This window comes from Pyxicephalus adspersus, chromosome 1, assembly GCF_032062135.1.
Source record: "Pyxicephalus adspersus chromosome 1, UCB_Pads_2.0, whole genome shotgun sequence".
In the NCBI taxonomy this organism is placed as follows: domain Eukaryota; kingdom Metazoa; phylum Chordata; class Amphibia; order Anura; family Pyxicephalidae; genus Pyxicephalus; species Pyxicephalus adspersus.
In genome coordinates, this window is record NC_092858.1 from 55,989,015 (window position 1) to 56,002,792 (window position 13,778).

Sequence of the window (13,778 nt, forward strand, 5' to 3'; positions counted from 1 at the left end):
TCGAATGGGTGCATCACATACTAACTGCATTTAATACTTGTTTAGATTATGGTTTAGGACCTTTTAAATATACTTTTTTGTATCTGGAATACCTTAGGCCAAGTTCAGGCTACCTAAGGCCAAGTTCAGGCTACCTTATCCCCCCCGAGTGGTACTGCTACCGTTAACCACTTTTTGTAATGAGTGGGAACAAACACGTGGGTTTTTTTCCTCCTTTCTTCAAGTGTTTTATAGTATTGCTGTGCATTTTTCCAGATGCTTCATGTAGCATCCAAGAGCCATTAACCACACCAGAAGCTTCTATGTATGACATAATATGACAAAATTCCTATAGATGTTCCATAATAAACAAAAAATAATGCTTTCAACCACAAACAGATGCCTGCACAAGCATTTGCCAATGCCTAGGGTTTACTTCCAATAACTGCTTACCTAGATACTGAACAATTAGCAGTTGCCGGATGGCGTCCAGGTAAACACTGTGATTTTTAATAGCTAGCCTGAACTCGGCCTTATTAGAAATTTTTACAAAACAGTAGATGCAAAGCAAAAGAGGATATGTAATAATTTACCTACATATCTTTTGGCTGCAGAAACATCAGTTCAATATTGGGGTATATATAACCCTATGAGATTTAAATGATTGGTGTAAAGGACTGAATCTCTAAATACTTAAAAATAAATATATATAAAACATGTTAGATTTTTTTTTTGTAAAATTCAAGGTTTCAATGCCTTAAACAGTGAAAAATCGTTCTAGTTGTATCCAGCCTGTGTGTTTTTTGATTTTTACATTTTTATGTTATTAAATATGATAAAATGATTCTGGTTTTCCCCTAGTAGTTATTTTTCTATCCATATGTAGAGTAAGACCAAGCTATAAAAGACATATTCTATAGTTGTACTGGTGGGACTAGTAGGGTTGGTGATGACCAGAGCTACAAAGTAATAAACCACTTTGATCAAAAGGATGTACGATCTGTAGGAAGGAAGGGCTTTAAAGTATCACAGATTGTGAGGTGTTATTATATGTAACTGCAGTTTGCCAGGAAATGGGTGCGTTTGGTCCCTTGATTATTAGAAACTTTAAGTCAGTGCCCTGTGTATTGAAGTTCCACTCAAACTACTATTTGTTTGGATGTTGGGTTGCATCACACACCATCTGCTGGGATTTCAGGGGTGATTTCCCTTCATCAATTGGCTTTGTTGTTGCTGAAGTATTTGGGTGGAACTGAAAGGTGCCAAAATGACATGCAAACCTAAAATATTGGTTTTGCATGGAGCGGACCTTCAGTTACTGTTAGCCTGATCCATGCTTGTTGTGGTTTAAAAAAATACTAATCAGTCATTTTTGTTCCCTTATGTTTAGCTGGTCGCTGGAGGAGTCTCTTTTCCACTCCTGTTTCCATGTCTTTTCCATATAGTCCAGTTGCGAGACTCACTCCATATTGCAACGGCGTTAATTCTCCCAGCATCCTTAAAACCCCAACTAAAGCAATACTAACACCAGAAAAGACAGGTAAACCTACAACTTCTATTTTGCAGTTACAATGTTGTGGGTTTTTTTTCTCCCCTTTCACAATGTAATTGGCTTTTCTACATAGTGTGTGTGTTTATTTTTCTATTGACATTTTGCGCTTGTTTTCTGGCACTGTACTTTTTTTTCTGACACAAGTGTGTGTGTTTTTTTATATATATTTTTATATTTCTGTTATTCATTATAAGAATTGCAGTTAATGTTTTATCATGTTTTAAGATGTGTTGGATTCATTTTTTACTGAATGTCTTTTGTGTAATTTAAAATATCTCTAACTATGCATAACAAAGCTGACAATGTACCAATTTTAATATGAGGCATTACCACTTATGTCAATTTAATTTTTAAATTTGTGCGCAATGCTGTAAAACATTAAACGTTTACATGGGGAAGTTTGTGGAATGCATACTTGGACAAATAGATTTTAAAATGTGCCAGTAACAAATTATTTGCACATTTGTTTCCCACATGGACAGAAAGTAATTGCCTCCAGTATGGTCATCTTCATTTAAATGAGCGTTTCTCCTGTAGTTCACACTGCCAAACTAGAAAGTTTTGAAGCAGGCTACACTGAATATATTTCTAAATCTATCTTTAGTGAAGTCCATGCATTGTATGTGCATTAATGGAGTCCACACATTCCAACCAAAATAATTCTGGACAATGCTGTTCAGTCTGCGTACTGACCACAAATAAAGTTAATGCGGTCATATCTACCGTAGGTTGCTGCTTTTACCTGTGAATGGTATTTGGTGAAGATCCATGAAATTGCCAGTATTGCTTAAAATAAGTAATACAATTGACTTGGTGCCTGCATTTAATTTTTAACTTGTTGAATTTTAGTTTTTACTTTCGGGATTGAAGAGCAGCACAATGCATTATTTAGTGGCATAGCTACAGTTGGAGGGCTCGCTTGCAGTTTCTGATAACTATGCCTGGCCACTTCTCCATGTATCTGCCTTACCAAACATGACAAAGTGTGTGTGGAAGTCAGTGTTTATCAAATAAGGTGCCTCCAGAGTTTGTTAGGGTGTCCTTGAGCAATGAGCAGTTTGTGCCTCTCAGGTCTGTTTAACTGACAGCCATAATATTTTTGTCTATCTTCAAGGGAGACATTTTTCCCACTGACCACCACAATAATGTAGTATGAGCTGTAAATATAGTAATTATAGCAGGGGGTTCCTGTGACCTGAAAGATATTTTAATAGTTCCCTCATATTATAAAGGTAGACAAAGGCTGGAGGAAGTGTTCCTACTCTAGTCATCAACACCCCTTTTGATAGGACAATTTTTCTTGGGGCAGTGGGGGAAGTATGGATTCCAGGTGCAATCTTCGCCTAAAGAAGGATCCTAATTACAGGACTGTTAGAAAATAGGGGTTTTCAATTACAACTTTATTCTATGTGTGGGGTCCCTGCTAGCAATATACTATTGTTTTCATTATTTTCTTTTTATTTAGAGTGTGTGTGTGTATGGGTAATTCATATGTGCTGTACATCATGTAACAATGTTCTAATTTTTTCTTTTTTTAGGATACAATTTGAAGAGCTCTCCTTTGAGCCCACAGTCCTCAATAGATAGTGAACTTAGCAATTCAGAACTGGAAGATGACTCAATTGCAATGGGATACAAACTACAGGATCTCACTGATGTTCAGATCATGGCACGATTACAAGAAGAGAGTAAGGTTTTTTTTGAATGGTTACAGATTACGTTATGATATAAAGTATACAAATATTTATATTTAACACTGGTGCATTTACAAACAACCATTTTGTGGTGCCAGCACTTCCTGTTAGTGTGCAGCAACATATCCTCTTTGCCACTTTATCACAAGACATGCCATGTGGTAAGATTTGGATAGGAAACAAACCCACTGATTATCACATACCTTGCATTTATCCCTTGCATGGAGTTTAGTTGCTCCATTTTTACATACATCTACCCTGTCAGCTACATTATTCTCACCTTCTGTGTATATAGTGCTAACTATTTGTGTCACAATTTGCAGTAGGACATACAGTATGCATAAAAAAAATGGAAAACAGAAAACAAAAGGTATAACTGCACAGTGGCAGCTTATAGCCTTCTATTAGCAGGACATGATTACAAACACAAATAATTTAGAGGGGAGTTAAAAGTATGAAGTGATCCTACTACTAAATAGATCAGAGAAGAGGAGAAGTACAGAGAAGGGTGTGCACAGCGGATAAGTCTGTAAAGTGGCAGAGATAATTAATGACTCGCGGATGTGATGGGTGTTGTTGAAGAGGGTGTGTGAAGTGAACAGCATTTATTAATAATGGACTGTCTAATTGGTATCTTTGTTGTTGCTGGCAGCAAGTGATGATTTGTTTTAAAGTTAATATCTTTAATACTCTTTTTATTTTATTTCTCTTTGTATTAATGTTGGGACTGTGTCCTTATATTACTTACTGTTTTCCTGTGACTGGATTTTTACTTCCTCATAAAGGAAAGCCTTTAAGCAGTATACAATGTCCAGCTAATAAAGTGTATTTAAAGCCAAATTTTGCTACTAGTATGGAAGGATAAGAACCCCTGCCAGATTTGTATTTGTTTGTCTCTCCACCCTAGATAATCTGTATTTGTCATGTGATCGCTATGAAAAACCTAACATTTTACAGTTGTCACTGTAATAGGAGGTGATTGGAATATTTCTAGGTGAGACATATGCTTCAGTGACCATGGGCTAAAAGATTTTTCCCTTGGCTATGGGAGAAGTTTGACAGTATAACCCCTTTTTTCAGTTCAGATGTTTTATTTTTTTTTATCTATTTCCACATGGTAAAATCTTAATGACGCCTGTACAAAAAAGTAATCGGCAACTAAACATTTTGTTTTGCAGGTCTTAGGCAAGATTTTGCATCTACCTCTGCTTGCAGTTCAGTATCACGACATCGCTCCAGCCTTTCGCTGTACTCTGGAAAGAAAGCACCATGTGCCAACAGTGACCAGGAATCTGACCGTTACAGTGTTGAAGACGAAGATGAAGACTTTGACCTCTTACCACCACCTCAGCCTCGTCTTAGTCGGTGCTCTCCACTACAGAGAGGCATTCCTCATTCTCAGACTTTTTCTAGTATTCGTGATTGCAGGAGGAGTCCTAGTTCCCAGTATTTTAATTCAAATGGATATCAGCAATATTCCTTTTCATCCCAAGCTCAGACGCCAGAACAAACACAAAACAGAACTAATGCAGGTAAATCATTAATGCTTTTTTGGGTGTTTTGTAAATGTTTCTAGGCATTTAAAGCAGGTGTTTAAATGGTGTATAAATACATGTAAATTAAAAAAATGTAAATGCATTGTTTTCAATGAAAGCATTTGTAAACCCGTTTAACCCTTGTTGTAAACCCCAAAAGTTTATAGGTGGTAATAAGAGTTTACAAACAGATCAAAAATAAAAAATGCAGCAATTAGCATTCTCTTTAACGCTCAGAAACATGCTGCTCACAAATGCGCTGGTGTGGACTGGTCCAATGAAATGCAAGGGAACTTTAAACATGGGCATTTAAACACTGGGCAAACCATCTGTGTAGACTAGGAACAACTTCTTGCAAGAGATCTTTCCCTAATCAGTCACCTTTTATCATTGTATCTCCATGTACTCCAAACACTGTAATCATATGTGTTATATACTACGGACTCTACTATTGCATGTTGTATACCTCCTGAACCCTAGATTCTGTTTGTTGGGCTACATTTCTTTTACTCCTAACCATTGCAATCTACACATCACCCATTTGTGGCCTCTTTACACTCTGTACCCTGACTTCTACGTTGGCACTGCCCTCTGTATTTGCAATTGTACAATTACACCTCAGTGGTAACTCTTCAAAGCATTTGCAATCACCACCCTAATTGTCCAGTCTCTAGAATATGTATGTTTACCCATCAATGACCAATCTTCACTCCGTGTGCATGAACTTATTTGTGACCAGTACTCGGAATATGTGTATATACACCTCAGTGACCTCCTCGGTGTGGTCACTCCCTAAGCTTTGTGTGATAACCAGTTAGTGACCAGGCAAATGCCTGAAAATGCTATTGAAATACATAATTGATTACATATTGGACCTAACAAAGTATTTGTTTTTATGTTATCTTCTGCCACACATCTTGGCCTTCAAAACTACACAAGTTCGGGTCATATATATATGTTTTTTTTTCTGTCTAGATAAACTACGTAGAAGCATGCCTAATTTGACTCGAATGCCAAGTACAACAGCAAGCACTGTGGTTTCTCCAGTCACTGTACGAAACAGCCAAAGTTTTGATTCTAACCTACATGGTGCAGCAAATGGGATGTCTAGGCTGCAGTCAAGTAGTAAGTAGTGATTACTTTTGTATTTCCCTATGGTCCTAACTACAAGCTTTGGAAGCTATTTAGAAAATGTGACACATCTGCATGTGCTTTTTTCATTGACCTTTGTGGAGAGGGCCCTTAAAGCAGTTATTGTGCATACATTTTCTAGAACAAAAATATGACTTCGTTTTCACAACAAGAAAATAAACTGCATTTTTGGATCTCTGCTAAAGGGTATTTCTCCATCATTTGTGCTCTTGGTGCTAATTGAAAAAATGAAAAATATTGGTATTGCTTTGCTTAATTAAATTCCATGATTTAACGGATTTCAACATCATTTTCTACAGTCAAGCATTACATTTTAACAGAAAAGCTCATAAAAATATAACATTTCATAAATATCTGATTTTATAAACCACTTATTATATTTATAACTTTTATCTTTTTTCCACACTTCAAACTTTATTTAAAAAATAAACAGAAATACAATCACATAATACAAGATTGTGTTGTACATACATGAAAATCTCATGGAAAATCAAGGATGTAAACATTCAACAAAATAGGTAACAACCAGATGGATGTATAGTATTCGGAGCATGTATTAACAACCATGACTTCTGACCAAGGAGAGCTCAATTCGTTTTGTTGATTACATTTTTATACGCATCAGAAGAGAAGAAAACTACCCAGGGACCCCAAGTTTCTGTGAATTTATCTGCTTTGTTAAGGGAGATGGATCTAGATTCTTCCATCAGGTATAACTCTTGTACCTTATTAGGCCAGATTTTAACCGAGGGGGGACAGAGGATTTCCAGAACAATGGAATCAGGCTGCGAGTCGCATTCAGCAAATGTAGGGTTAAGGAAGCCTTATAGGAGCCCATACAATCTCCTCGGTCGTGCAACAGGCATGCCGAAGGGGAGGTAGGGAAAGAAGATCCAATTATCTGGTGGCCGATATCACAAATTTGGGTCCAGTAGGTCCGAATAATCAGGCATGTCCACCAGATGTGCAGCATAGTACCCCCAGCTTGGTTACACCTCCAACATAAATCTGTGGACTCTGGAAACTATTTATGAATGAGATCCGGAGTAGAATACCATTGTGTTAGAATTTTATACAAGGTTCTTGCAATTTGGCACTTTTGGAGCAGTTGTGTGCCATCATACACATTTTCTGTCATTGTCGGTAAGAAAATTACACCTGGAGCGCTGATTCCCAAGCTCTTTTAGTTCTAAATATTATCATTGGAAACCAATGCACTAAGAGAGGAGTACATATAAGAAACCGTGTGGCTTTCAGCAGTTCTTTGAAGACAGATCTGCTCCAGGATTGCTGGATGCTGAAGAAGATCCACCCTTCTACCAATCTCTGCTATGTAATTTTTAATTTGCAAGTACGATCACCATGAAATCAATTCCCTGTGTGCCTTTGAAATAAGTCTCCTGCAGGAGTACCATACCTACTCTGGATTTTTAAGTTCTTTCAAAAGAACATATCTTTTTTCTGGGATTTTGAGGACGTTTACATTGTGTGAAAGTATTATGGTATCTTTTGCCGATAGGTAACTGAACCTAGGGTAAGTCATAGTTTCCAAATCGTAATTGTGGGGTTCCCCCCTAAACTATTACTTCTAAGGGTGGGAAAATAACAAATGAAACTGGATCATTGGGTACCAATCCTCCCAATCAATCCCCGGGAAGGTTGGAGTGTGTGAGGAAGAACTTGCACAACTCCAGGAGTGGGAAAGTGGCTCTGACTGTTATCATTTGTTAACACAATGTGGTTCACAACAAAGTATGAAATAAATATAAAAAGAAAAACTTTGCACTCAGCACGGGATCTCTTATCAACTGAGCATAGTATAGACCTAAGAGGAACCTGGTATGTTGGCTACTGCCTTGCGTCCTTATGGCCTATAAAGACCATTTATGTAAACACTAAGTACACACCAACAAAAATAAATATATATATATATATACCGTATTTTTCGGACCATTAGACGCTCCGGACTATAAGACGCACCAGGTTTTCCGCACGGGAAAACAAGAAAAAAAAAATTCATTTGATTTCCCCTGAGATCCAGCGTGCAGCACTTGTGCCCGCCCATGAAGGCGGCGCCGATCGGCATTCATGAAATCAATCGGCGCCGCCTTCGTGGGCGGGCACAAGTGCCGCACGCTGGAACACAGGGGAACACAGAGGAGGAACACAGACATAGGCAGATAGCAGCCTCCTACAGAGGAGGAACACAGACATTGGCTGCTATCTGCCTCTGTCTGTGTTCCTCCTCTGTGTTTCCTTGAGATCCAGCGTGTGGCACTTGTGCCCGCCCATGAAGGCGGCGCCGATCGGCATTCATGAAATCAATCGGCGCCGCCTTTGTGGGCGGGCACAAGTGCCGCACGCTGGGACACAGGAACACAGAGGAGGACACTGGCTGCGGGGACCGGCGGGGATACAGGTAAGTAAAAAAATATGCATTCGGACCATAAGACGCACCCTGATTTTCCCCCCACTTTAGGGGGAAAAAAAGTGCGTCTTATGGTCCGAAAAATACGGTATACACAACATGAAAAAATTAGGAAATATATCCGCAATATGTGCATTTAGGTAAGTGGGCCCTATTCGTCAACCTCACAAATGGTGGCATACACAGTGCCAATATTCATCCTAAAGCCAAGGAAAGGATGGACAAGTTGCAAATCTATGCCGTTAGTATTGGGACTGCGTAGTGACTCTATAATATTCAAATAGTACATCTCAAGACTAATTGCAAAACATATAGAACATTGGATATTACTGATCTGTCTGAGCCCACCAAATAATAGTTCAAGATCTCACAAGGAGCAAATGTCCAAGCATTTATACAGACCAAAGACTGTGGAAGACGTTCACTCTACATCATTCTATCGGCCAGCAGGGTCCGGGTCCCTCATACGATCCTGAGGGCCTCTGCTTTGCTTGGGAAATGGGCTAGTAGGTATCGGTGAAGAGGAAACTGATAAGCTGTTTAAGGCCGGGGGAGAGGGAAGTCTGCGTACCATTCTGGAATGGGAGTTGTAGTGCAGTACAAAAGGGAGCCAGATCATCTGGTGTACGGAGAGAGTACTGTCAACCTTTCCAAGCCACTTGCAATGCAAACGGAAAACGCCAGCCATATGGGATTGCTTTTTTCCTAAGCAATATTAAAAGAGGACGCAGTGCTCTCCTGTGTTTCAGAATAGTTGGGGCCAAATCTTGAAAGAGTTTTATTTCTTCACCATGAAACATAATGTCCTAGTTCTTCCTAGCTTCCTAGTTTAGGATAGCAGGAAGAGTTGTAGGCAACATATGACATTACGTGGCGGTGTGTTTTCGGGTCCCTTCTGGCACAATGCTCTGTGTGTGTACGAACAAAGTCGACTGTTGAGTCATTGGAACAATCTAAGATAGAGTTTACCAGGGAACGCACCTCTGACACTAATTGATCCTGAAGCACAGTCTCAGGGAGCCCCCTGATTCTAATGTTGTGACGCCTCCCCCTGTTGTCCAAGTCCTCCACCTGTCTATTCATCATAATCGAAAGCCTATTATGGGATTCCGCAATAGATTCAAGGCGAGATATGGCCTTGTCTCTTCAACCCCCCGCACTTACAGCTTACTCCTGGCAAAAAGTTTAGGGAGTTGATGTCTGTTCTTAAATCAGCTAGGCAGGGGTGAAGGTGTGCTTTATATCAGCAGCAGCTGCTGATAAGTCATCCACAGTTGGTGATCTTTCCGAGCCTGTATGTTGCCTACGTGCTATGCTTGCAAATGAGTCATTGGAGTCCTCCCCCGTTTCTCTGGGCGCCATCTTGGGAAAAGCAGGCTCCTCTGCATGTGAGCAGGCAGATTTGAAAATATCCGTCAATTGGCACATTTGTGAGATTGAATCAGTGCGGGGAAGTTTTGCTGCAGGTGTCCTTTTCGTGTTTTTGCCTATTTTAATGCTGCATAGGTCTGTGAGCAGTGCTGAAATCCCTTGTCTGTGCAGAGCTGTGTGCTCAAGCAGCCATACTCCTCGCGCGCCAAGCCCCCATAACTTGTATCTTTAAAAGGGTATCGCTGAAATTCCAAACTTGCACACTCAATATTTTTCATTGTAATCTTAGCTATTAGTATTATATTATTTTCAGCACATAACAGCTAAAAACCTTTCAAGGCACAGATAAAACAATATAGGTATTTTTATTTATTTTTTTAATCTAGTCTAATGGTCTACTAAAGGGTAGCTCCACATGGACATCAAATATTTCCATGTTCTTGATTATAGTTTAAAGACCTATATTAAAGGACTAAAAAGATGTATAAATTACGGTACTTTCACTCCCCCCTACCTGATTAATTTTCATGGATGCCCTTTCAAAAAAGTGTACCAAAAACTGCACAGGTAGAATTTAAAAACTGCTGTAGCAATTTCCTTACCTTGATCTTTGTGGGAGAAGTTCAGATATTTGTAACCCACCTATTGGTTAGTGTTTCACCTAATATGCAGCTTGCTGATGTAAGGAATAGGTCATCAAAGTTATACCCCTGGCTCCTCTCGTAGATGCTCTGTTTACAGCCTCAGGGAATCTGAGCTTGATGATTGAACAGGAAGTACACATATTGATCTGTTTAGCTGTCTAACTGAGGAGCGTGGGGATTCTTATGAAGACGATAAACATTTTTTGTGTACAAAGCCTGTAGCTTTAGACTTGTGCTCTTGTTATATGTTTATATAAATCTTTAGTTTGGTTTCAAAGAAACACTACATGTGTCTTTACCATTTAATTATATTAGTTAACTCACTAAATAATAGATGAAAACGGGCTTTCCAGTTTAATGATTTAGCTCCCCTAGTTTGCCAAAGTAAACTTGTTTTGGAATTGGCATTCTATATCAAACCTTGAAAAAGTATTACCGAACAAATGAGACCCAAGAGGGAGATGTAGATTCTAGTTTGATTTTAAGTTTCTTGAGTTTTAAATGTTCTCAGGGCAAAGTTGTACATGTGTGTGTGCTTTAAAGAATAACTGCCCTTTAATTTACAGTGCATTTATTCTGCGTTTCCTTTCTCCTGAGCCAAATAACCCCACATTCACCTTGGTCATGCCAGTGCATTTCAATCCCATAAACTTTTATATGGTAGGTAGACAGATTTGTATTTTAGCCACATAGACATAGGAGTACAGCTGGACATCGGAACTCAGTGAGTATAAATCTGTGGATTGGGAGGGTGGATTAACTTAACTCAGTGGATTGGAGTATGAAAGTTATCCTTTTAAGTGCTTAAAACCTACCAGGTGTTATGCAGCAAATGCACTCAGTCTGCTTCAATAAGTGCTTGCATAACTGCTGACTGTCATTGCAGGAGACCTTACTTTGCAGCCACTTGCTGCGTTAAAGTGCAGGCAAAGAATTTTTTTTTGTTTTGTTTTCTTCCCTACATTAGCAGCATGGTGCAAATCCAGAGTGTTTTTCTAGCATGGAGTGCAGAAGTTCAGTTCTTCAGTGTTCTAACACATCCCCTCCACAGCACTCAAATTAATCAGTGTGAGAGCAGTGGTCCAGCTTTCCAACACTGGTGCCAACACTGAGCAGCTTAGTACAGCTGAACATACATTTAGTAGGCAAAAATATGCATATGGTTGCCTTTGCAATCTATATGCATATGTTTATTTGAGATCAGAAGCAAGTCAGTTCTTAACTAGATAGATAAGCAAGGATATAGATGCTTTCTGTGAAACCTACAAATACATTTTTTAAAAAAAAATCAGATCTGGTATGAGATATATATATATATATATATCATCCTTCTTTTGAAAAAGTGCAGAGGGAGCTTCAAGTAGTAAGGATAGGAACTGTGGAACAGAAGATTGCTCTTTCTTACTATCCCTGTGTCTTCTTGTCTCTAAAATTTTCCCTTTTGTTTGTCAAGCAGTGAATAGAGAATACAAAGATCTTGCATGAAAGCCTCATTTATGTGGAATGTTAAACAAGGAAATATCAATATGTACTTTTAACATGTAGTGTTTACTAAATTTTGCTTCTTTTCAGTACCGTCCCCTGGTCAGCTGCAGCAGAGGGTACACAGTGTGGGTAATTTCCCAGTATCAGTGAGGCCACCTCTGAAAGCCACAGCCTATGTTAGCCCGACTATACAAGGCAGCAGCAGCATTCCGCAGTCTACTAGTTTACAGTCTATATCAAGTTCTGGGATTCCTATGCCAAACAAAACTGCAAGTTCTTTGCCTGTAAGAAGTGCGTTACCGAGGCCATCACTGTCGAGCATAGGAGGAAGCAGTATACCCCGCAGCAAGATTGCTACTCCACCACGCAGGTAATATAGCAGACTTGTTCCAGTCTTTTTTTTTTTTTTCTTTTATACAGGTCTTGCACAGCCTTTGTTCCTGAGCCACATAGCGCAGTAACCCTTCCCAACCATAAAAATGGATGAGTCTGGCTGCAGCATTCATAATAGATTGTAGAGGAAAGAGTCAGGTTAGTGGACTAATTACTAGTTACCAGAGAGGAGGATGTTACAGTAGTCCAGACGAGAGATAAGAGGAGTTTGGTGGTCTCGGGGACAGGTAGGGGCGGATTTTGGAGATGTTGTATTGTTCACCAATACAGGGTGAACAATACATTGCAACAGATATTTGTGAATCATAAGAGTAACTGATACAGTGTGGCAAACTAAAGTCCATGCAAGCAGATCCTGTAATATGCGTTGTAGGGAGGCTTGTCAGCTTGTTGAGTACCAGGAGTGGGATAGGAATTAGTCAGACAAGGCTTGGTGGAAAGGTAGTCCAGGATGGCGGCGGCAGCAGCAGCAGCTGTTGTGTTGGAGTCCAGGTGGGTAGTGATGTAATGATGATAGTAGTAGTAATGATGATTCAGTCCAAAGACATGGGATGGAAATTTTAGAGTGTAATGGTGTGTTCAATCCTGTTCCAATTCCTGGTTCTATTCCCAGGATTAATTCACAAAGCATCTAAATTTTGGCACTTAAGATTTGGGCATGTGAGCAGGGTAGGGGAGGGGTTAGAATGGCAATAAATATCAATTAGGACTTAACTGGAACAAAGGCATGTGAAGGCAAGTAAACAGATCGAAATTGTGCAAAAAATCTAAAATGCACGACATACCATACACAATCAGATGAAAATTGCAGAGGGATACAAATGAATACACAGGGTGGATATGGCAGCAAAATGCACAACATACCTGTTGAAAGAGAGATCAATCCAGATTGGGTGCAAGCAAATGAAGTAGGTCACTTCATCAGTGATATTAGTGGAGGATGAAGATGGTGATGTTATTCCCTGGATGAATTCACAAAGCACTTATAATTTTGGCACTCAAGATTTGGGCACATGACCTTGCCTGATGTTTAAACAGAAGTGCTTTGGGCTCTAAATATTGATGGACTGATGGATATACAAATGGTTTGCCAAAACAAAAATACCAAAAATATTTTTTGTAATTCTTTACCTTATTCTCCAGTAACAAAGGCCTGCGAGTGCCTCTTTTGCACTAACTGTTTTGTGTGTGTAATATATGTGTGTAATATACCGTATTTTTTGCCGTATAAGACGCACTTTTTCTTCCCCAAAACTGGGGGGGGAAAGTTGGTGCGTCTTCTAGGACAAATACCGTGTTTCCCCGATTTTTGATAAAATAATTAAAATAAGACACTCACCCGTGAATAAGACATCCCCTGATAGCCGATCCTGTGTGTGTCTCCTCGATGCTGGCTGCAGTGTGTGTCTCCTGGCTGCAGTGCAGAGCCAAACTGAAACTAAGAAGCCGGCACACGCGCCCCCGCGATTCTGAACCAGGAAGCACGCTGCTGATCCCTGCCCTAACGGAGTTACCCGGCTGTACAGTGGAAAAAAAGGTAAGTGA

At 39.5% G+C, this 13,778-nt stretch overlaps 1 protein-coding gene across 2 annotated transcripts in view; it reads left to right on the top strand.

Annotated features, from left to right (window-relative positions):
- Positions 1-13,778, top strand: part of SLAIN1 (SLAIN motif family member 1) — a 32,552-nt gene that overhangs the window by 15,463 nt on the left and 3,311 nt on the right. Inside the window, exons 3-7 of one of the 2 annotated variants that reach the window (XM_072410917.1) lie at positions 1,370-1,519; positions 3,070-3,219; positions 4,404-4,757; positions 5,736-5,885; positions 11,928-12,210. In XM_072410917.1, coding sequence (XP_072267018.1) covers positions 1,370-1,519; positions 3,070-3,219; positions 4,404-4,757; positions 5,736-5,885; positions 11,928-12,210 — 1,087 coding nt within the window. The remainder of the gene's footprint in view (positions 1-1,369; positions 1,520-3,069; positions 3,220-4,403; positions 4,758-5,735; positions 5,886-11,927; positions 12,211-13,778) is intronic. The other variant, XM_072410928.1, reaches the window with a different exon arrangement.